Source organism: Echinops telfairi, unplaced genomic scaffold (assembly GCF_000313985.2).
Source record: "Echinops telfairi isolate 266 unplaced genomic scaffold, ASM31398v2 ScPeMD7_25;HRSCAF=90, whole genome shotgun sequence".
Classification (NCBI taxonomy): domain Eukaryota; kingdom Metazoa; phylum Chordata; class Mammalia; order Afrosoricida; family Tenrecidae; genus Echinops; species Echinops telfairi.
The window spans coordinates 32,981,228-33,006,923 of record NW_022103922.1 but is presented as its reverse complement, the minus strand read 5'-3'; the positions used below and the strand labels follow the sequence as shown (position 1 = coordinate 33,006,923).

The following is a 25,696-nucleotide window of genomic DNA, read 5'->3' as shown; positions in this document are numbered from 1 at the left end:
GCATGGGCAAGATTCTCTTCTCGAGAGGAGGAAGAGGTAGAAAGTAGAGCTCTGGAAAACTGAGTTTTAAGGGACAAGCAGGGGAAGAGCAATGCTGTGAAGGAGACCAAGATGGAGCCGAGCTGTCACAAAGAAAAACTTAGAAGGAAAGATATTGAAACGCAAAGAAGGAAGAGTGTTTTCAGCAAAAGGCAGTCAACCATTTTAATCTTTCCTGCCACGAAGAGAGGCTCAGGATGTTGATTTTCATACAGAATGCCCTTCCTAGCTTGTCATATCTGGCTCTTTATGCCTAAATGTCCCCAGGTGTGTACTGAATAAGCACATTTCCTTAGCATGCTTTAAGATGACAACTGGCAAAGGGAAGCCCAAGGCATTGGGGGACATTACTTGCTACCTTAGGCCTCAGGAAGTGAGAGTCCACATGCTATGAAGCCCTCCAGGCCTTGGTTGTGAATTGGGAGTAACCCTAAGTGGCGCTGTTCAAAGAACTGCAACTTGTCACTTGCAAGAAGTCATGGAATCTCCACAATGGCATATGCGTGTAAACATCAAAGACTCATTTTTCAAAGCTTACAATGTTTTATTTCTTGGATATTTCCTGATACTTAACAACAGTTACTAACTTGGTATCCTCTGGAAATTCCTCTGACAAGATTTCTGGGCAACTTCCAAAGGCTTATTTCGTACACTTCAAATTTCTCTGGCAACAATTTTCTATCACAGTTTTTCATCATATCTTTGCAACCAATTACCTTCGACCTTGCATCACTTGCTCTAGAATATACTTGAAAATATTCACTCCACAAAAACGTTGCTGAGTGGCTACTCAAGTGTCAGAAGCTATACCAGGAACTGGCAATCAGTTCTTGACTTCAAGCACAAATCTAAAATGGGCTAGAGCCCACACATACACCAACAAGGAGAAGGTGAGTACAAAGCAGAGGCACAGGAAAATACAGACAGCAACAGGATCTCTAAATGCCTGCACTCTGCTTTTCTACTTAAATCTACCAGGTCCCCGAGGCATATTAGGTATTTTAGGTGAATATTACAGTATTTTAGGTCAATGTCCACTCTTAATTCCTAAGACTTCAGACCCAAACTCTGCATGCCTTCTCACTGGATAACCTGAGTGGAGTCATAAGGACCTATTTAACAGAAGACCAATTCAAAACACAGGGCAAGTAGTCTGTAACTTGAAACTTTGACCCTGGGCCTCATCATGGATTAAGACACCTGTCTTTTTCTCCAACTGCAAGAGAAGGTACAAAGAACCAATACCAAAGACCCAAAGCGATTTTGTCAAATCTTCCTTTTCATGCCCCAAATAACAGTTCCTGCCTCTACCAGAACGACACAATGAACAGCCCAACGGGAATATATGTAATAAGAAGGCAGACTTCAGCAACTCCTAACAGTTGGAGTGGATGACTAATAGGCAAATTTGAGAGAGAGAAAAAATATATTCCAGCTTTGGAGGTGCTTTATATGCATTACCCAAGGCATCATGATGCACAATAATGCAATGAATTAGGCTTTTGTCATTAGGCCCATTTTACAGATGAGAAAACTAAGGCTTAGAAAGATAGGAACTTGTCCAGGGTCCCCGAGTGAAGGTCAGAAAGTAGAGAATGTATAGGTTCTGAGCTCAGATATTGGGTGAGCACACTCCAGTTGCCAGAAGGGTCTGATGAGAGCAAGTATTCAGAGTAGCAGAAAGGGCATTTGTTCTGGTAAAGTCCCTCTAATTTGCCAAGCAAAGGTTACCATGAGGGTCAAGAGGGGCAGTAAAAGCCCTGGTTAGAGGTGGAAGTTAAAATAGCCATGGGCAGACCAACAATCTAGGCATTTTAGACTAAAGAACAAATGGTTTCAGGGCAAAAAGTCTCTTCACTTCAGAGAAAGTCAAGAGCCAGAGCAGCACTTTGCAGGAGAGCCGAGAAATTCTCTCAGAGACCTTCCCTGAGAAGACTTGAGTTGATCCTCTCTCAAGCTGACCAGCTATAACCTTGGACTTCCTATTTGTTCAATTCCCTCCTTCTTTATTAATCCTCTTCCTTTCTTCAGCAACCACCAGGTCCCAATGAGGCTTTTCAGGAGCACCTGTCAAATCTTCCTCACCAGCCCATTTCAATGCTTCTCCTTCATTGTCCCTTCCACCTGGAACACCCACCCACCTGCTGCCACTGCAGACTCCATTTCTAGAGCTAAAAGTCTCACCTCCTCCCCCAGGTTTTTCTGCAGCTAAGCCAAAAAAGGTACAGATTCATATCTATTCCCACCCACACTACCACCATTACTGCCTCATCAGCATTTTCAGTATCATCAGACACTTATTAAGCACATATGGCCAGGTACATAGCCAGCCCAAGGGATACAGCAATAACCTTACATGTTCTCAAGTCTGTAGGCAATCTTATAGGATGACAGAAGTGTAGCTTGATTCATAACTCCTCAAATATTCAAATCATAAATAATCAAAAATTTGAATCAAAAATAAGGAATTTTTTCTTCTGTCAAATTGGCAAAACTGATCATATTCAAAGTTGGTACAGCATATTCAAGTACTAAAAAGTACAGCTTGGAGAAACTCAGTAATTTATTTGACTTTATTTTGAGGAAACTAAACTAAAGAAATATTCAGAAATGAAAATAGACTATAATGATGTCTATCGTATCATTAGTGATAATAGTAAACAAACAAGAGGAATTGTTATGGAAGATTTATATGCTAGAATACTAATAATGTTTTAATAACCACTATATCATATTGTAAAAAATTAGTTATGCAGCAAAAAGCTCACAAAAATACTACATGCCTATTAAATGCATGCGGGATCGCCGGTGGCATAACTGGGCTCCTAATCACAAGGTCAGCAATTCCAACCGACTGCCTATTTCCAGGGCGAACAATGAGCCTGCCTGCTCCCATCAAGCTGGACAGTTTGGGAAACCCTAAGGAGCAGTCCCACTCTATCCTCTGGGATCAGTAGGAGTTGGAAGTAATTTGATGGTAGTGGGTTTGATTTGGGGTTCTTTCCTGTATTGGAGATAGTACCCTTTGGGGGAAGTCATTCCAACTTTTTACAAACGTTCCTCTCTGTCTCTTTCCAGTTGCTACTCACTTAAAATTAGTTATTGTACCCAAGGAACCGCAGATAAAAGTGATACATGTCACACCTGGACCTAAGGTTTGAGGGATGGTGTGCAATTTGCTTTCTTCTCTTTCATTTGTCTTCCCCCAGGCCCCTCCAATCACCGTGGCTAGCAATGTTGCAGATGTTGGCTGCTTCATCGGTCTAAATTCCAGAAGGAAGGCAATTTAAAGATGAACTTCTTGACATGTAGTATGGGCCAGAAACACATCTTTGCTATTTTAAGCTGCTGACAGGCGCAGGGCAATTTGGCAATATTTATCAATACAAATGTCATAACCTCTTCAAGGATTTACTTTCAGATACACTTGGTAAAATTACATGTGAACCGTTACTCATTATACCATGGTTTATAAGAGCTAATAAATGGAAATTATCAAATGGTCATCAGTAGGCTATTCGTTACATGCTGGGGATACATACAATGGAGGAGGATATAGTTGTAAGAAAAAGAAAAGAAAAAGCCCTGAGGACTGATACAAAATGCTCTCCAAGTGAAAAAGCAAGATGTTCTCAGTGTGTATAATATGTGCACGCTTTTTTATAAAAGTAAAGGGTGGAAAGGACATAGAATATATATATGCATATTGGCTCACTTGAATAAGAAATTCTGTAATGATAAGTACCAGTAATAAGCTAACAGAAGTATTATCTTGGACAAAGGTTAAAGAAATGACCGGGTGAAACTTTGGATTATTCAGAGAAAAATAATCCCTGGTGCTGTATTTATCTCCTCTCTATCTCAGCATCTCAATCAACCTGTTACTACATGTCATTTTGAGTGTACATTATGCATTTCTGCCTCTATTTTAAACTGTTAGCTGTTGCTTCTTTAAGCCCTGGCTTATCTTTCTCCTCTTGGCTACTTATATCCAACTGCCACTTTACATTGCCTATGTTAAGAATATTCTCTTATTCAATTAAGTAGCATGTTTCTTACTCTTAGATAAACTAATTATTACCCTGAATGAGTCCATGTTTGGGCAACTGTTTTCAGCTGCTCATTTTAAAGACGATCTTCACTCTTTAAAAGCAGGGTATCTGCTCCAGTCTATGCTTATATTTGATTCAGACTTTTCTTTCACAAGAAAGCTATCTGATTTACTTTCCATACTAAAAATGCAAGACCCTTACTCCTGAAAATGACTAAGTAATATAAAACTGATACCAAAAATGATCACTAAAATGTTTATGTCAACCCAGATCAATAGAATTCCCAACATTTGACAACCCATCTATAGAAATATGTCAAGCATATATTCCTCAATATACATATATAGTTATTCATTTTAAAGTATGTGCATATACAATTATATCAACATTTAAATTACATCATTAAAATTAAAATGTAAAAATAAATAAGCATATTAAAATGTTATTAATGCTACAAAAATAGCTACTTCTGGTCAACAAAAACATTCCCTGGCATCGAGTCAGTTCAGACTCCTGGAGACCTACAGGAAAGAGAGGAACTGCCCTGTGGGTTTCCAAGAGTGGAACTTTTTGTGGGAGTGGAAAGCCTCAGCTTCTTCCACAACAAAAATACTAGCCATAGTAAAAATATCTTCTAGTGAAAGCAGTGTGGTATCTTATATCTTGGTTTGATATTATAAAATTATTTGGAAGCCTGTTTCCATATTAAATGTATTTCAACACTTCGTTTTCGTAGCTAAAAAAGGTGCTGATACATTGATGTAATGAAAGAACCACAACTGATCACTGATTGCGACATGTCAATTATTCAATGATTTTTTTGAAGTAAATTTCCATCTTCCTCATGTCAGTTAGTAATTCTTGTAAAACAAATAATTTTAACAAATGAGTGCAAATTTCATTCAAAATTTTCATTTGGAAGCTTTTTCAACTGTTACAATATTTGTTTCCAGTTTTCAAAGAATGCAATTAGGAGTTCATATAGATAATATTCATTGTTCAGGATAATAAAAGAACATATGCACACACGAGTACGAATGGAAACATTTTCAAATATCTGTTTTTAAAATGCTTTCTCCAGGGGGTGCTGGGGCAACAGCAATCTAGCTGGGAGGAATTACTAAGAGGCAGAAGAAGGGCGAGTGTGATGGTGGGGCAGGAGAACAGGAAAGATCTAGGAAGCAAAGCTATGGATTGAGGTATAAACATAGGTGTGTACATATGTAAATACATTAATTCATGAAAATAGAGGTATTGGCATAGGTACATATATTTATATGGCAATACACTCTGAGGACTTTGTGCCTCTGCTCAAACCCTGCCTCGACGTAAGAACACTTTGTTCTAATAACCTGGCATTCTGTGATGCTCACCTTCTTGGCATGATTGCTAAAGACAAAATGGATATATAAGCAAATGTAGTGAAGAAAGCGGATGGTGTCCAGCTATCAAAAGATATAGTGTCTGGGGTCTTAAAAGTGTAAAGTTAAACAAGTGGCTATCTAGCAGAGAAGCAACAAATCCACATGGAAGAAGCACACCAGTCATTGTGATCATGAGGTGTCGACGGGATCAGGTAACAGGCATCAGAAGACCCAAAACAAACAAACAAACAAACAAAAACAAATTGTTGAGAACAAGAGGGGTTGGAGCAGAGACCCAAAACCCATCTGTAGTTAATGGGACATCCCCTCACAGAAGGGTCACAAGGAAGGATGAGTCAACCAGGGCGCAGTATAGCACTGATGAAACACAATATCCTCTAATTCCTTGAGGCTTCCTCATCCCTAACTATCATGACCCCACTTCTACCTTTCAGCTCTGAGCACGTACACATGCACATATAAGAGAGAAGAGCTCACAACACACGAACTCCAGGAACAGAATGGGAGTAGTGATACAGGAGGGGAAAGGGAAGGTGGGAAGGTGGGGAGGGGACATGGGAGAACTGATTGCAATGATCAGCACATAACCACCACCCCCTGGGGGGGATGAACAACAGAAACCATGGGAGAAGGGAGATAGCAGTGTAATATATGAAAATAATAATAATTTATAATTTATCAAGGGGTCACGAGAGTGGGAGTGGGGGAGGGAGGGAAAAAAGAGGAGCTGATACCAAGGGCTCAAATAGAAAGTAAATGTTTAGAAAAGAATAATGGTAACATATGTACAAATATGTTTGATACAATTGATGTATGGATTGTTATAACAGCTGTAAGAGTCCCCAATAAAATGATCTTTTAATACAAAAATTGAAAAATGCTTTCTCCAAAGCAATTTTCCTCCGAAAAGTGGCCAATTTTCCACACATTATTAATGTATTATCTTCTCCTGAAGGGCTAGATTAAGAGTGTTGGTATGACGCTAGAATAAATTGAGCATCAAAATAGATAATGATAATAATGGACTGCAACTCATGTAATAAATTAGAAATTCATGAGTACATATTGATATACATTAATTAAGCGGGGGAGGGAGATCTCTTCCTTATAATAGAATGCCAGCTACTTAACGTAGAAAAGGGAATAGAAACAGAAAGTACCCATTTGGCATCATCATAGAGGTGGCGGATTCAAACAGGAGTCATCAATGGATGTTTGGCTAATGGGCTGAGATTTGATGAAGAGCAAGATATTGGCATTGTTTCAGCATATCTCATCAACACACACACACACAATTTACTGATTACAAGGTGGGAAACTTGGTAGATGCAAACATGAATAGATGTTTACCATTGTCATTACAAGTGGTGGAGCAGACTGACACGGTGTAACTCCAGATGCATCGCACTGGCAAGAGCACAGCATTGATTCTGTGTGCTTTCTACCAGAAGAGCATGGGAGGCCAGATACTGGATGTAAGGAAGCATCTGACGAGCCAGGTTAAAGAACATGTTACAAAAGGAAGGCTTGTAGTCTTTAAACTTGTTGAGGACATGAAAGGCAGAGAAAAACTGTGGTGCTATTCCAGATGGGGCTGGGCTCAAAAGACATGATGAGAGAAACAATTAGAAGCACTTATCCTCCTGGATTGAATCCTGGACCAGAAAGTAAAAAGAGACATGGGTTGGGACAGGTGGCAAAATGTGCCTTGGGGTGGAGGGAGGATGGGGTGGAAAGAGGGAACCGACTATAAGGATCTACATATAACCTCCTCCTTGAGGGATGAACAACAGAAAAGTGAGTGAAAGGAGATGTCAGACAGTGTAAGATATGACAAAATAATTTATAAATTATCAAATTATGAAGGAGGGGGGAGCAGGCGGGAGGGGGGAAAATGAGAAGCTGATGCCAAGGGCTTAAGTGGAGAGCAAATATTTTGAGAATGATGAGGGCAATGAATGTACAAATGTGCTTGACACAAACTGATGCATGCATGGATTGTGATAAGAGTTGTATGAGCCCCCAGTAAAATGATTTTTTTTAATGGGGGGAGGAAGAAAGCAAATGTTTTGAGAACGATGATGGCAACAAATGTACAAATGTGCTTGACACAGTGGATGGATGTATGGATTGTGATAAACGTTGTACGAGCCCCCAATAAAATGATTTTTTTTTTAAAGTGCCTTGGGGTCCTGATGATAATGCTGTGTCGTTACTGATTTCCTGATTCAGGTGGTTATATAGGAAAGGAGCCTTTATTTTGGGGAAACACACACAGGAGTCTGTAGGGATGACAGAGCATTTATATGCAACTTTCTCTCAAATAGTTTTGGGAGAGACTGATCACACAGTGGGGAGGTTAATAAAGCCAACATGGTGAAGCATTCATGGCTGAAGCATCTACTTGTGGAATACATGTGAATTGTTCGAGCTCCTGTTTTACAACTTTTCCTGAGTTTGAAATGATCTCAAACTCAGTTATTTTCCTAAGTGTGTGTTTGCATTTTTAATTTTTAATACCCCCCAGGTATGGTCCTCCTGAGAATCCTTGTCATCAATTACAAGTGTGTTCTCGGCCTATCCCTCTACTGACACACATAACAACCTGCTTCATATGCAGAATGCTAAAACGGAAATCTATTTTTGCTTTCACTTTTCACATTGTTTCATATTTTAATGTGTTGATACTTTGGGCATCAAACAGGGAAGGCCATAGAAACCTCTGGACTGTTTCTGGCCCCTCATGATACTTGAGCTGGCTTGTTAAGGCAGGCAACTAACCTAAGAAGCCTGGAAATACCCCTCTCTCTCAAACGCAAATTAAAATGGACTCAAGGTGGCAACGGTGCCGAAATAAGCATCCAACTTCACCATCAGGCTGTCAACCCACTGGTCTGTTTGATTCTCAATAACCAGCAAACAGAAAAGAAAGCTAACAGTCTGCCATCTCCCAGGCTCTGGCTGAAAGCCCTCCCATAAGCACACTGTAAAGAGATGACTAATCACTGCCTGCTTCTCTGGCACCATATGTCTCCCAATTTCAAAGGGAGAATGATCCCAATTAGTATTTGAATAACATATATTTCCTACCTCTTGCAGCTGGAGTCGAACTTTGGTAACTGCTCGGATCCAATGGGCTCTGGCTTGGGTAAATGGCGAGGATGCATTCTCCTCAGGAAAGCTTTGAATAAAGAAAAGAAAGTTAAAAAAAAAAAAAAGTCAGGGGCAGGTTACCCATTAAGCAAAGTAAGCACAGGTTTACTTGTGCTTGCGTACTAATCTGGAGTGAACAATTCCACATGGGTTTTCACACAGGTTGGGGTGCTTCTTCAATGTGGACTTTGTTGATTCCCTGCTAGATGCTGCTTGTTCAACTTTATGCCTTTAAGACCCCAGACGTTATATCTTGTAATAACTGGGCATCATCAGCTTTCTTCACATTAGCTTATGCACCCATTTTGTCTTCAGTGATCATGTCAGGAAGGTGAGCACCACAGAATGCCAGGTTATTAGAAGAAAGTGCTCTTGCATTGAAGAAGGACTTGAGTAGAGGCCCAATGTCCATCTGCTACCTTAATATTTAACCTATAAATATATGTACAGGGACTGTAAATTTGAAAAGAGGCTTTGATTGTGTAGGAAGGTGTTATGGGGTTAGGAGAGAGATGCCAGCTATACCTACAAGCAAAATCTTTGATGAGGTTTAAAAAAAATTTTTTTAAGTGAAATTGTTCACTACAGATTAGTAAATACACACATGCAAGCCACATGCACCTTGCTTATTCGGTAATCTGACACTGAAAATAGCTAAGGCCACAAAATGACAGTGCTCAAGGTAAGACTGCCGAATATCTACAGTAAGATGGTTTGTGCTGATGGCGGCACTTGTTTAGTGACTGAGGCCATTAAAACAGCATTAGCCTGAATTCCAAAAATGAAAACAATTCTACTCTAAAACTAAAGCTGCTTTTAGATTTTCATCTGCTCCCTCTCTGCCTCCTCACCTGCCTTCTTTTGTCCAATAAATGAGCAAACTCACTGGAGCACAGAGAGATCAGGACGGTATAGGCCACTACCAGGGCTCTGAGTCAACGTCTAGGATTGGGACTGTGGGGAGAGGGTGTGCAATGGGCCTTTCAGCTGCACTGTACCTCTCAACACTAACAGCCTGCTCAGGGGGTTCTGCAAAACATGCTTAGAATTTGCTCCTGCAAATATTCCCTGTTCCACCAAGTATTTTGGAAGACTTGCCAAGATTCCAAACTACATGAAAAGTACTGGGGGTAAATTATCAACCTGGTGAATATTTGGTGATACTGCTTCTCCACTGGGGCCTACAGCCCAGGTAGTGGACAAGTGTACAACACACACAAGGTTCTTATAGTAGCTCGCTTGGTCAACTATTCTAAAACATACCTGAGCACTTCTGGCCAAGGCAGAACCAGACTTACTTGCACAGCTAGAACGTAAGAGGACAGAGCCAGAAGAGAAGGAGGAGTACTCTCTCAGTGGGTACTTCGGCTGCTCTACCAAGACTCCTGCCCCTGACAACAGTATCTACCATGTCTGAAGTCCAGGAAGGGTCAGTCTTCCAGTGGCTCACTAACACAATGGGAAGAACGTGCCAGAGCTCAGACACCTAGAGGGCTTGCCTATTGGATAAGCCATGAGGGATGCCCCCCACCCCAAATAAAACCTGCAGGAAAAGAGAACATAAATTTACATCTTCAGAAAATTAGGTGACTCTATCATTAATCCACAGGGGTGAACAGAAGTATCAATTGTTCGTTAACTTTCACCATGTAATTAGTGTTAACTGCTCTGGTCTTTCTGTCAGAAGCTCTGGTAGCATACTTGGAAGTTTGAGCATCTAAGTTATCCTCAGACGTGCCCTAAGGGGCATTTGGCAATGTCTGAAGACGTCTTTTATTAACACCGTTCAGGGTTGTTCTGCTTCCCAGTAGACAGAGCAGCTCCCCACAAAGATGAATTACCCAGCCCCAAGTAATAGTGTCAAGTTGAGAAGCCTTGCTGCGTTCCAACCTGATGGCTCCGACTGACCAACTCCGCTCAGTAACAAGAGCACGCCGCCCTGCTGCATGCTTTACGCGACTGTGAGCATGTCAGGTTCGCATTTCCTTGTAGGGACCAGAGCTGAGTGCCCACTGACCTCGCCACAGTCCGTGGAAGGGAAGGCAACAAGAGAAAGAGCACATCCTCAGTCCAGGTGCTGAGTACGCCTTGGGACTGCCTCGGGGCAGCCAGTACCTACCTCTCCTGGGGGCCTGAGATGGCGTCTTTAGGCAGCACCAGATGTGGGAGAGGAAGTGCTGTGGCAGCTTGTTTCAGCTCCTTGGGGTCACACGATTTCCTCTTCTCCGTTTCATCTGTCGATTCCAGGGCTTTCTCTTGGTCGCCGAAACCTGCTTGGCCATCTTTGGATAAGCTTCCAGAACTGTGGCAGGAATGAATTGAGTCCCTTTCCCGACGGTCATCATCTTGTTCGTGATACTGGTCTAGTTCGCTCAGTTGAGAGCTTCCTTGGCTCACATTACAGGAAGAACCGTACCTACTGCTGCCGGTGGGGCTGTGAGAAGACAAGGAAGACAGCCGAGTAAGTAACGCAAATCAGAGATCACGGCAAAGGTATGGGTAAATCCAGGAAGTAATGAGTACATCAGTGGCAAGGACCAAGGATCACAAACAGCAGGTGCCAGGGAAGAGGACCAATGTCACCGTCTAGCAGAACTATTCTCCACTCAGTAGGGCCACAACAGGAAAACACACAACATGCTGGGTTTCCAACAGCATGTAACCTCAGCGTTGCACTTCATTTAGAAGAGTATTTCATCTTAAGGATCAATAATTAGTCAGATATCCTGTTGCTGATTCCTAACCTACTTTACTCAGTCTTCTAAAGAAGCTTGTCCAGTGGCTGTGATGGAAGTTTTTCTAATTTTCACAAAGTAAAATGGAATGGATCAACTCCACTCCCTTTTTCTGCAATTTATTGAGCTTTCCATTCCCTCTAGAGAGTGGATATGCTCCTCCAATTCTCTCTCAGCCATCTGCAGAGTTGGGTCATGGAAGCCACTGAAGTTCCACAGGATGGTGAGCACACCTGAGTGAATGCCACAGCAATACCCTGGCAGCCGAGGGAGTCTGCAAAAGGAACTGGCCCGTCTGTAACTGAGTTGTTCTCAGAGTATGGCTGTTCTAGGAAAAGTGGGCAAGGGCGACTTCAGGATGGGGGTCATGGCTAGTTGAGTATATGTCTGTACCTGAAGAGAGGCCAGCCCCAATCTCTCAACCACTTGAATTTTCATGCCAAGAAAGGAAATCCTTTCTTCTTCTAGGACGAGGCAGTGAACAGTGGTAAGGAGAGCAGAGCAGAAGAAAGAACAGATTCGGAAGTAGTGCATTCCTAGGTCCTGATAGTACAGTGAGTGACATGGTAGGCTGCTAACCACAAAGTCAGTAGTTTGAAGCCACTAAGGAAGAAAGATGAGGTTTTCTACTCCTGTAAAGATTTGCAGTCTTGGAAACCTACAGGGCACTTGTCATAGGGTCAGTATGAGTCAGAATCAACTTTTTGAATTTGTGCGTTTATTTATTCCTAGACCAATCTGAAGGACTTAGTCCTCCTAAGACAGAGGCACTTGAGCAATGAATCACAAGATATACCTTAGGCCCCCTGGGTACTTCAATCCCAAATAAGGGGCCTGCATTTTATTCCTTTCGTTCTTCTTGAAAGTCTGTGTCCTGGTCACAGAGCTATAATTAGAGGGCTTATGTTGATCTTTCTCCACATCAAGAGAAGCCATTGTTGCTTTCTAGTAAGGCATTCCCCCCATGGTTCATCCTCATTTTCTTAGGCTGACATCTGATATTCTACCTCATGGTAGCAGAATAGGTACTAGATCTCTGTTCTGGGTATTCTCTAATATCCACATACACATTCATATTCTCTCACACATACACGCAATATCTAAAACTCTTGACCAACCCTCTTGGACAGGTTTTGGTTAGAGGTCAATGCATTCTTAAACTGTCCTAAATGATGCTTCTTAGAGGAAATAATAGTACCCTCTACAGATGGGGATCTGCACAGTGCTCCAGACTGAAGACTATCGTAAAGGACAACTCTGAGCTCCTCTAAGACTTTACGTAAAGCACTAATCAAACCCCAAGGGTGATAAAGGCAGTGTGATACACTGGAAAAGATTATACAAATACATGAGGAATAAAAACTCAACAAGTCATCCTTTGTAATTTACTTACTACCTTCACTGCCACTGGAGGACGTACTTTAGAAGACTTGGAAAAGCAAAGTAGAAGGTTCCTCCCATCTATTATAACTACAAGTGCCCAAGGCCCAAGGAAGCATCTACCACGTAGTTGTAATTAATATATGGCGCTCAACTACGCGTCATCGCTTCCTGCCCTCCCTTCTCCATCTTGGGCATAACATATAAGGTAGCGCGAACCAGAGTGGGTAAATCTTAGGGTACAACCATTCTTTTCCACAGGAAGCTCCTTGTTCTAATAAATAAATGATGGTTGGAACTAGAGAGAAGGAACGTATCACTCACATTAACCCCTAATTAACACAAAGCACAGGTGCTAGGAAAGACATCGGGAGGATAAAAAGCAGGGTAGGATTCATCTACCACTAAGTCAGTTGCATCATAAATGGTCAATTTCTTAAAACTATTTATGATGCCTCAGTGGGGCACAGGCCTTTTGTTGCGCTTTGGCTGCTCGATGTCCTTCAGAGTAGCTGGCTGGGGTACAAGTGACATCGAGTCAAGGTCAGTAGGTGCTGCCTTTTCGTCTTGTTTTTCTGACGGAAGTAGTTCAGAGGCAGAGCAACAATCTTCCTCATGCTTCCTTGAAGAATATGTGGGGCCAGAGAGGTTACTGGCTTTGGAATCCAAGTGTTCTACGGCTGCTGGGATTTCCTCCTGGTTTTCCACTTTCCCGGGCCCTGAAAGTTCATGGGGACATACGCTTGGCCTGGTTTTCAACTGCCAAGTTGAAAGTTCAATTGTCTCAGAAGGTTGCGTTTGGGCCCTAGCTGGCTCAACACTGGGCCCCGAGACCGGAGAAGGATCCAAAGCTTTGATAGCCTCCCTAGAGGTCAGATTCTGATCACGGCTGATAACCAAAACTGGAGGGGAGGCTTGGGGAGGCAGTTGTTCAGGGTGTCCTTTATCCTCTTTGGGCCATGAAAAGGAAAGATCTCGCTTCTTTCCAAACCCTAGTGTGAGGTCATCTGCTAGGACACTCCCTTGACCCTCACTACTGCCCTCAAACAGAGTTGAGAACTTCTTAAAACTGGACATTAAACCAGTCTCTGATGCTCTGTTGCCAGAGGGGCGTGGTGAAGAAAAGAAAGAGCCCAGTGGTTTCCCATGGTCAGTCGCAGAGGGTGGGAAGCGGAACTTTGACCAACAGGTCATGTTTGGGATCTCAAATCTAGCTCTTGGCTGCTTTCTTTCCTGAGGCACCTCCGGTGGATCTTTCTGGGCATGAAGCATCCCGCAGCTTTTTTCAGCACAAAATACGGGTTCCTCCAGTAGTGGGTGAGAAAGGTATCCTTGGGTTTCCAAGGTAGAACTCTGGTTGACACCTGTTTCATCAAGCAGTGTTGTATTTGTTTCTGATAAATTGATTGCATGCAGTTTCCCAATGTCTTGATTTGTGAAGGCTGATTTCATAGCTGGCTCTGGCTCAAGAGGAAGAAGAGGCTGAGCTGGAGGGGTAAGGGCTTCAGGCATCCACGTAGGATCCGGGTGCAATTGTACTGGTTCTGCTTCCAGTGAGGCCTCTGTGTCTGTACCCCGTAACACCCCCATGTCTCCTTCATCACTCAGAGACCACACTCTTTGCACAGTATCATCCCCAAGAACAGAAGATGCAGCGTCGATGGTTTGGGAATCTTGGGGTTCTGGAATAGTTTCAGGGATATTATTGTTTTCCACTTCAGTTGTTAGTTTAGGATCATCCGTCACGGTATCTGTGTCTGAGCTTGTACTAACTAGAGTCATTTTACAGTCACTGAGAGTAGATTCTGCACTGAGCACTGCAGCCGTGGCTTCTTTCCACAAACGCTCTGAAGGTATTGACTCTAGAGTATCTCTGGAACAACCACTTTGAAGCCATGAAGTAGGTGAACTAGACGATTCTTGTCTATTTGTCTCTGGTTTGGTCTTTTTGAAAATTCCAAACAACTCACCTATAAGAGGCTGAGATGATGTACCAGAAGAAAGAGGGGGAAATGGCACTTTCTTTGGTGGTTTAGGAGAAGATAAAAGTCCAGAGAAGGTTTTGGGGGGTTCAATTAAGCACCCAGAGAAAGATTTCACTTTATCCATGAACCCTCCAAGGATTTCTGCTGAAGACCCCAATACTGATTTATCTTCTTCTTTATCGGCCTCTTGGCTCTGGAGGTATCCTGCACACTCTTGCTCAATGGAGGAAGAGGCTGGATCCAGGATCTCTGGTAAGACCTCGTCAGGGGTCTTTTCCAATGGCAAGTTCAATGGACCACTAGTAAATCTTTCCAGTTTGTGGTTAGTACAAGTATCTAAATCGTTGAGCTTTTCAATTACATAAATATCATGTGACGAAGACTTGGGAGGTAAGTCACTGGAAAAGGGGTTCTGGTTGAAAGCTGCCTCCTCATGGGGAGCTACTCCACAGGTCTCAAGGTCCCTGAAGAATGTTTCAGCCTGTGCCTGAAGTATTGTTGAAGGAGGTACACTATCTTTTTGTAACTGAGTCATCTGGAAATCTGCTGAAGATGTCTCCCATCCATTACTGGAATTCTGTTGTTCCTGATCATTCTTCTCCATGTTGATTTCATCTGTGAGGCAAGTACACTGCGTTGCGTTGCCATTGGAAATACGAGGGGCTACTTGCTGGGCCTGAATTACTTCCTGAGCTAAACTATCTTTATTGTCATTGGAACCTTCTCTAGTCACTGTGTCACCAGTATCCACACCAGCACTTGGCTTCTTAAATGGCTGGGAAATCACTGGAGGGGGAAAGATTTGTTTTCCCCCAGAAGTCTGCTTCTTCTCATCCAAGAAGGACAAATTGAAGAAATGAAAAGTAGAGCTATTCTGTGAGGCATCCTCCTTGTTTCTTGAGCAGGGAGTGGAGAAAAGGGAAGGAAGTGTGAGTAACCCTTCAGCAGCTTGAGATCTGGCTCTTGGGAAAGCAGCAGAGGTTCTGTTCTCAGGTTTTTCAGATCCACTCAGGAAAGAAAACATATTCTTTCTGGTTGGCAACTTTGGTTGGGTTGAAGATGTGGCAGTTGTAAAACTCCCACTGTTGTAAGGAATATGATCTTCTTGTTCACTTGAATTTCTTCTGCTCAGACTATCAAAAGGCATTTTATTGCTTCTCGAAACTTCTGTTACTGTAGAAGCACCATCAGTTTCTACTGAAGAATTCCTGCAAGATTCTTCGAGGCAACTTGTCGAAGAAAATGGACTTGGTGACTGCTGGATTAGGTGGTTTCTGAAGGGTACCTCTTTTCTAGTCAAATTATTAGCCAGGAGCCCTCTAGCTGATGGTTCCTTTAGCCCACTGTCATCAATGGTAGTCTGCTTGCTCAGGTGTCTAACTCTAACCTTTCCTTTAGAAGATACAGATGCAGCAGGAAGGTTTCCAACATCCTGACTTGTTAGTGGTACAGAATCAAGATCTGATCCAACCTGCTCCCCTTTGCTATTCATTGAGGAAGCAGACAAATATTCAGTTGTCTGTACAGGGGATGCATTAGATTTTAAAAAATCCCCAAGACGACCCAAAAAAGCTGAGACACCGAAAGATTCTTTCTTTTCCTGAGATAATATCTTGCCATTTTTATCATCATTATTTTCCAAGCTTGGCAATCCTTCTTTACTTCTCTGGGCTTTAAAGAGGTTCAAAAATCCAGATGCTTGGTTGTCATTTGCTACTGTACTTACTGAAGGTTCTTCTCCCCGACCAAAGAGTTTCAAAGCACTTTTAAATATTGGTTTCTCAGGCTCCTTGGGAAGCTCGCGGTTCTTGTGTTCATCCCTACTACACTGTGATGCAAGTGGAATTGTAATCGGGTCTGTTTTAATGATTTCATCATCATCTATACCTGATTTAGCTGGGGTAGTTGTTTGGCTTGCATGGGAAACAGAATTTAACAAATTTTGTTTTTTCACATGAGTGCTTTTCTTTGAAGAGAATTCTTGCTTTATATTTTTAGTAAATTCTGGTCGTTGGACATCGTATATTATTTCTCTTTCTGAAACCCTCTTGAGAAGACTTTCTTCCTCATTTTGGGAGTCACCCTTTAATTGCTTACTGGAGATTCGTGACTGAAGACCATCCTTTGTGAGCTCTGCTAATTCTGACCGCTGACTCATTTTCTGTGTGACTGAAGACTCTAAGGACCCACTTGTATCAAAATTCAAAGTCTTTTCAACCAAATTACCCAAAGCAGAAAATAACGAAGTCATTTTGCTCACTGATGACATCTCTTCTGCATGATGTGAGCTGTCAGTCATATTTTCAGGCTGAACCAAAAGAGGAGCTTCTTCGGAAAACTGGAGGCCATAGAAATTGGAAAGATAAATCGACGAATCCTTAGTTAAAGGTTGGTTCTTCTCTCCCTCTGTAATTTGATCTCCATTTAAAACATAACCACCAGCAGTTTGGGGCTGATTTCTCAGATCCAATATATATTCAAGGCCTGCAGAATTGCATGATCTGTCTTTTAGTGATCCTAAATCTCTTTTATACTTCTGAGGATAATAGCCTGAAAAATCCAATGGTTGATCTCTTTGGTCAAAATTTGACTCTTCAAGCACTTGTGAAATGGTTTCTAAATTTGGATACATTGATTTTGCACTTCTTGGCAAAACTACAGATAAATCAAGAGGGTCATCAAATGGTCCCTCTTCAACATACCACAATAATTCATCTTCCTTGTCCAGAACGTTAAAACTACAGGCAGAAATAACGCTGTCATCCAAAAAAATACTTGATAGGTCATTTGTCTGTAAATCACAATTAAAATACTCTTGATAAGAGCAATCAGGAATAAACAAATATACATACTGCCCAGTTGAATCAGTTAGGAGAGAATAAATATATCGTCCATCATGGTACACATAGTATCCATAATCCCCATCCTCAGATGGCCACCATACTCCATTTTCAAGACATGACAACCATTCCTGATACTCATAATCAAAATCTGGAAAAACAATGCTTTCATTCGTTCGCAGTGATTTTTGATCAACCATAGGCCATACAGTCTTCTCATAACCTGAAGAACTTAAGTCAATGGGAAATTCTTCTGGTGAATTCTTAATGTTACTAATTGGAAGATAATCAGAATTTTCATATAATGAGTTAGCTGCCCACATATCACCTCTTAATAAATAATCTTCATTAAATGCTATCTGGTCGAATGATTCATATGGTAAGTCACACCAAATGACACTGTTTGGATTTGTTCTCCAGTCCAAGATATTTGCATTTTGACTTTTTTGGCAGAAATTTAGTATTGGGTTTTCTGAGTCAGGCCCCAAGAAAACATCAGCTGATGCAAATGTATTTTGACTCAACATATAATAAACTGGCTGAAGTTTTCTGTTATTTTTAGACAAATCTTTGATGTCAGAGTTCCTATTAAAATATAAAGGATTGTTTATCTCTTCAAACGTCTGGCCGTGGTTTGATTCATCAAGAATTTTGGTATTTAGTATAGGTGAATTTAACTCACTTGAATTTTCATGTAGCTTTGTATCCAGAATACGGTGTGATGTTAACGTCTTAGCCAAAGAATTCTGTGAGAGGCCATGCTGGACACTCGGCGTGCAGGGACCACCACCAGTCTCAGAAGAGGATGAGTACTTTTCATTTAGCTGGTTTGTCCTTGTGGGAGAGCAATGGTAATTAGCAACCCAAGTATCGCATAATGGTATGTTTTCATGGTCTGCTTTAGGTAATGGTGGGCAGCTTTGCATGAAATCAGAAGTTTGTTTTTCAACACAGTTTCTCTGGCTCTCAGAAGTAACACATGAAGCATCAGGAACCCCATCCAAACATACATCCTTATTTCCACGCAAACCCTTTAGGATACCTCTAGCTGTAGGGTCTGCTTCGCATGGTTTGCAATCAGTCGTACTGCTACTTGATATCCAGTTGAATATTCCAGAGCGTAAGCTCGGGGAGCTATTCCTACGATGGCAGTCATAATGTTTCGAATTTAATTCTTGTTGACCAGACAAGTGTTCAGAAGAAGAAAACCTAAACAAGCCAGAAAGTAGGCCCCCTTGGGTTCTTTTCTTAGAAGCATTATTTACAACTCGGTTTTCACTGATTTCATTGGCCAAAGTGGATTTTGTAACGGTAGAAGCACACTCTAATGAGGAGTCCAATACTGTTGAAGATGTGGAAGATGGTACTTGTGTCCGATTCTGACTTTCTCCCAAAGGAGCTGAAGCTTTGTGTTCTCTGGGCACAATCCCAGGAACGGCTAATGCAGACTTTTGGTAACTCTTTAGTGTTGTGTGGTCACTTGGATTTAATTCCTCTACACTCTCAAATTTTCCAAGATCATTAACATTTCCAACTGAGTGAGACTTTATGAAATTAGGTTTGGTGTCTTCAGAACAATGCATTAGGTCATTCTTATTAAATTCTTCTGTATTGCCAGATTTCCCTAGGTTATTTTTAACATTTGGAATGAAACTAGATTTTATTGTATTCTGTTTGGCATCTTCTTGGCAATTCCTTTGGATCTCTTCATCAATGATTACTGCTGAGCCCTTAGAACTCTGGTCATTAACAGAGATATGCTTGTCAGTGACAGGAAATTTAAACAAAGGAAAAAGGTTCCCTTTATCTGTTAAATCCTGTTGCTTTTCAGAATGACTAATAACTCTCAGAAATGGAATATGAACCTTTTCCCTGAATGAAAAAGAATGTCCGTCTTTCTTAGAGTCCCTTGCTAATGTATCTTCCTCCAATTGCTGAATGTTCTTGGATTCTAACAAGGTGTCCTTTGAACATGTCTCAGGAGAAATGGTAAAAAAATGGCTGAAGGATTTTCTGAGTGGTTCAAGGAAATCATCGCCACCAGTAACTCTGTCCTCCTCTAAAGACTTTGAAGAAGCCTCTTTATTTGCAGTTCTACTGCCAGCCACACAATCGAGTACCACAGGATCTTGAGCACATATATTTGGTTGATCTGTTGCGAGAGACAGATCTGTACAGGGTTTTCCTTCCAATATACTCTGAATATTTTCTTCATTACTTGCAGAATTAGTGAAGCTTGAAGATTCATTGGCCACTTGAGAAGGCGACAAATCCTCACCTGTGGGCATTTGAGACCGGCCTGTAGTTATTCTATCACTCCCATCTAAAGTGACAATTTCAATAGTATGACTGCCAAAGGTGTCCTCCTGTTGATTTGACTCCGAATCACATCCAGCAAAGCTTTCCTTTCCCGGTGATTTGCTATGGTCATCTTTTTGGGTCCCCTCTTTCTCTGAAAAGATCTTGAATGGGTTTAGCAGACTGAAAACAGACTTTATAACAGAACTCTGACTCTGTGGAACTGAGGAGTCTTCTTCAATCCTTTCCGCTGTATCCTTGTTGCTTAAGCCACTAGTTTTAGTGTCCGGGTGCTTGTTTTCAGGACATTTGCCATGTCGGTCAATATTCTCATCAACGACGATTTGAGAAGATGATAGAAATTGCATAGGGAGATCTTTCTCCAATACTGACTTCTCTCTGGGTGTAGATCCCAAATTAATCATCTCCATCTGATAACGAGGTTCTGTTTTCTCTGGAACTAAATGAACCAGCTTTTCCACAGAGGTTGCTAGATGCTTTGTGCTTGAACCCACCTTTGCTGTGAATGAACTGAATAAAGGGCCAACAGCACATTTTATTCCATTCAGCTCAGGAAACGATATTGTCCTGTCCTTGTCATTCTTGACAGTGGTTAACGCTGGTTTTTCATTCCCAGGCATTTTCTGTTCTTCATTATTAGTAGTCCTATCATAGGTAGTATGTGTTTTCTTCATTTGTGAAAGGGAACCAAATCTATTAATCTCCTCTTCCTTCTCTGCTAAGTATTCTGACACGGTTTCTACTAAACCCTGAAGTTCATCCATTGTATCAATATAACCCCCACTGGGTGCGTCAACAGAGGAAGGGGCCATCTTTTCCACAGAGCATCTGGACATCTTTTCAAGTACGTTTCCATCGCAATACACACTGTGTAATACCGGATCTGTGGGGTACGAGTGTTCCGGGAAAACTCCAATATGGTGGATATTAGATGGAAGCCATGTTGGTGACAGTAAATCATCCTGCTGATCAGAAATGGGGGAATCCAGAAGTTCATCAGAAGTACTACTAGTAGAATCTTCAAGAATATCTAATGGAGGAAAAGTATTGACATGCTGGTTTGAACTAGAAGACTTTTCACAGTTCTTGAAACAATGGGGAAAACCATGATTATAACTTTCTAATTGAGAGGTCCACATGCCACTCTTAACCACAAATCCATTTTTGTAGGGATGCAAAACTGGATAATTACTTTTCTTACTGTTAATGTGGCATCGGTTACTGTTTTCAGTATCTAAATATAAACTGTTTGAGTTAGTCTTTGTTCTAGATCTACCGTAGTGCCTGTTTCCACTGTCGTCAAAATGACTGCATACAGGCGTCTTTCTCCTTCGGTCGATTGTATCATATTTCTGGGGATAGCTGGAGAAAACATAAGTTTCTCGCGTATGGTCAAAATTAGGAAAAGTAGAAAATTCTGTTTGTTGGCTCTGAGGTGGTCTCTTTTTCCAATCCTTGTACTTTGGTGGTGGTGGTTGGCTGTGATACATATCCATTTCTGAAAGAGTTTTGATTTCTTTTACTTCTGCTTCCTTCAAATTTATAGTACTATTTTCTAGAAACTTCTGTGATATTTTCCCTTCTATCTCCTCATAAATACCTTCTTGCTCTTCATAGTCAACATCTGAGAAAGCTGGAATAATTCTAATTTTATTATGTTTAGCCTGTGAGTCTTGTCTGATTTAATGAAATAAAAATGGAAGGGCAGTACAGTAAAGAAAGAAGAAAAAATAGGGAAAAGAAAGAAACAAGTTATAAGATTTAAAACATGAGTAATGAGAAAACAAGAATAGGAAAACTTTCTATTTCATTTTAAAAAAAGATAAAAACCTTATATATTTAAATCAATAGTATACCAACTTCGTCAAATAGTTTTTCCCACATCTGAAAAAGGCAGCTCTAACAACAGTTTTAAAATGCTTTACTTGCTACTATATGGCACTGTTGATTTTTTAAGGGCCTTTTATTGTTTAAGAAACAAAACAAATTTTTTTTCATCAATATCTAGAATATATTTGCAGTGCTAAAGTTTAGAAAGTATAAAGTACACAATGAAGCCATATCCAGGGATTTAAAGAAACTTAAGTTTGTTGATGAAGTTGGGCCTGAAAAGAAGCCAAGCGGTTAGCTTGCTGAAGTTATATTTGAGGTTATACAGCCAATAATATTTTCAAATATATTTCTTTTTAAAAGAAAATAATATTTAACAGCAAGAAGAGACTCCTTAACTATCAGTAGAAATCAGACTTAAATTATACTTTCAAAACCAGAAAATTATTTAGAGCATTGTAATTTGCTGTTAGTGAAAATTGAAGGTGACATGCATGAAGGATCACAGTGAAATGAAACTCCTTCCCTATACTGGTTACAATAGCAGAGGCTGAGTGTTCACCGTAAGTCAATGAACACAGACGACAGCTGACCCTCCTTTCATGTAGGTTAGAGACCTCTGCTTCCTGTGCTCTGAGGTATAGAGAGGGCCTATAAACAGGGAGCTCTTCAGTTCAGTGTATTCAGCTATAGAGCTGAAGTCTAGTATCATTTGTTTAAGAAACAGAAAAAAAATCAAAGTAGTCACTTAATCGCTAAAAAATCTTCAAGAGTGAGACTAATATCCTCTTTACCCCTCATTACTTACCACTAGGAACATTTATGCGATGTTGCATATAACAAAGTCTAACTCTACCGCCAGATCTCAAATACATAACAATTCTGTTATTTTGGACTCATTAGGCAAAGGTCCATCTGGCTTAGTAAGAAAATCCATTTTAACATGACTTTGCATATATTGTTTCATTACTCTCTAGTATCCTCAAAATTTCTAAATTACCTCCAGGTTGGAGTAAGTTTTTATAGTTCCAATTTAGTCTAGTTTAGTAGAAGGTGCTTGAAAATAAGTTTGTTTTCTGCAAGGATTTTAAACTTTGTTCTTAACAGAACTGTGTACCATAATGATTTAGATTTTTCCTGAGAAATAATCTAATTGAACAAAGGTCAATCCCAGCCCGACTTCTCTTATACTTTTCCCCACAAAATTTCAAGTCAGTGAGACCTAACTAGTGTTTACAATGCTAGAGATGCTTAAATAATGATTCTAGTGATAAAATCTCTACAGGGAGGCAGTGGGATAGGTGACAGTATATTTCAGGGATTGCAAGTAATGACTGGAAACAAATATACATGGACTGTCGAATGTAAAGTGCTCTGAACACCATCCAATTCATGGGAAAGAGCTTAAAAACAAAACTGCTATGAGAGAGAAAACATTTTTAAAATTAAAGTAAAAAATGCCTGTAGTAAAAAAATTTCTTAAAAGTATGTTACTAGTTTCTAGACTATGTCCTCCGAGATGAAAATACATATTTTAAACCTCAATTGCTATGCTCAGACAGTAAGTTTTAATTTATGTGAGAACACATTAAAGGTAATTGCTAAGGGAAAATGTAATTTAAAGTGTTTGTAATTTATTATTACAGTAACTCAAGAAATAACCCAAGTGAGTGATGATTAGCTCAGTTATACTTTGTCCAAACAGAAGCATATGTAGCCTTTGGGTTGCTGAGCCATTATTACTGCTTGGCGTATAGCTCAAAGTTTACAAGCACAGACTGTGCACAGTACAAGAAGGAAAGGAGGCCCAAAGAATCTTTTAAATTAACTCATTCTTTCTTCTAAAAGTAGGGGCAATACAAACAACTAAAACTAAATACATAAAATAGTCAAACTTCCTTAATAAACCAGCAAGGAGCAGAAACCAGAATAGAAACCAGTAGGATTCCCAGTGTGTTTCTCTTCAGAATCAAGTATGAGAACATTGAAAATATTCTCAGAGAAAAATATAAATGGGAACAGGAATAGTCTAGAAACTAGTGACTATCTGATATTCAGAACAAAAATTCACCAGTGTAGTAGTTTGAGGAGGTGGGCAAAATAAATGAGCTCATCCCATCCACGTAATATGGTGAATTCTAGAAACAAAAGCTTTGAGTTAAATTGAGATGATGTTTGAAACAAAAACAAACTAGTCTCCAGCCAATAAAACAACTAATTCAGAGAAGCATCATCAATGGATATTAAACTCATTGAATAATAGATTGTCTGGGAAACAGGATAGTGACACAATCTCATATAACCCCAAAGATTATTAATTACAACAGGGAAAAGGTAACTTTGCATTGAAAAAAATCTGAATAAACTAAACATTGGCAAGAAGACAAAGACAAAGTGACATGATGTGCTTCCTAATGCACTGAACGAAGCATTACCTATGCCATGCTTTTGCCAAAAATGTTTAACCTGACTCTAAATATGAAGAAACGTCAGGAAAAAATTAACTCAGTGGCATTCTCAACTGACCTAGACTTAAAAAAATGTGCATGACTCAAAACACTGAAATAAAAATTTAAAAAGTGGGAATTAGATTAAAGGAAAATCAAATGCAAGTATCAAGATTCTAGATTGAATCATGGATCAAAAGGGCAAAAAATATATATGGTAGAACATTACTGAGACAACTAGAAAAATTTAAATATAGTTTAGGTGATCTATCGAGATACTGAGTTTGATCATAGTGTTGAGTTTGTGTAGGAGAGTCTTTTCCTAGATTTTATATATGTCATATATACTCGTGTATAAATCGAGTTTTTCAGCACATTTTTAATGCAGTTTTTGTGATAAAATTAGGTGCCTTGGTTGATATTCAGGTCGGCTTATACCGGAGTATATATGATAGATATATACACATACATACGTATGTGTACAAGCACAAATAATGAGCTAAAGTAAACATATCAAAATGGTAGTAACAACAGAATCTAGGCAACATAAATGTTGGCATTTACTGCATTGTACTATTTCTTCAAATTTTCTTTAAGTTAGAAATACTTTTTTTTTTTAATTGATAAAAGAGAGGAGACTAAAAATAAATGTGTTTACTTGTATACTCCTAAGTATAGAGCAACAGTGTCTGGGAGAATACATTAAGAAACAGTGGGACGGGAACTAAGAGAAAGAATGGAACCAAGTGTAGAAAAATAACAGGTGTGAGTGGGAGATTCTTTTTATATGTAGATATAGATGTAAACCATTTTATTGGGGACGCTTACAGCTCTTGTAACATCCCATACATCTATTGTATCAAGCACATGTGTACCTGTGATGCCATCACCATCATTTTTCAAAACATTTTCTTACTACTTGAGCCCTTGGTATCAGCTCCTCTTGTTTCCCTTCTTTCCCAACCCTCCCACCCTCATGACCCCTTTATAGATTATAAATTATTATTATTTTCATACTTATACCGACTGCTGTCTCTCTTCACCCATGTTTCTGTTATTCGTTCCACGGGGTGATGTACGGGAGGGGGCTATATGTCAATCACTGTGATCGGTTCGAAGGGGAAATTCTTTACCAACTTAGTAAAGTGCCTTTACTAAATCGTACCTTTAAATTTTTGAACAATGTACATATTTTGTATGACTTAAATAAATTAATAAAATCAAATTAAAACAAAGTTCCAGTAAATGTACTGACGCTGCGATGTTGAGGTCATATTGGTTTTCTTCTGAAGCTTCCAGAGAAATAGTTAAGCAGGAAGGATTTCTGAACATTTAATATTTTTTAAAACTCTTGGTAAAGGGTTATCAAAATCACTGGGTTGGGTAGGGTAGGGACACAGTTGTTTTGCAGCCTTACAACCCAGGTGAGCATGCTCTCACCAGTTTAAAAACAACAACAATGATCACAAAACGAAATACCCCTGTGGAAATGTCTGAGCATAAATGTGTAAAACAGAAAAACAGGCTGAGG

At 40.2% G+C, this 25,696-nt stretch overlaps 1 protein-coding gene across 4 annotated transcripts in view; it reads right to left on the bottom strand.

The window, feature by feature from the left end:
• The window catches only part of UNC13B (unc-13 homolog B), a 217,106-nt gene that overhangs the window by 82,856 nt on the left and 108,554 nt on the right, over positions 1–25,696 (bottom strand). For all 4 annotated transcript variants that reach the window (XM_045289169.1, XM_004712397.3, XM_045289170.1 and 1 more), the window contains exons 9-10: positions 10,749–11,063; positions 8,567–8,657 (exon numbers count right to left, since the gene is read on the bottom strand). In XM_045289169.1, the coding sequence (XP_045145104.1) occupies positions 8,567–8,657; positions 10,749–11,063 (406 nt within the window). The remainder of the gene's footprint in view (positions 1–8,566; positions 8,658–10,748; positions 11,064–25,696) is intronic.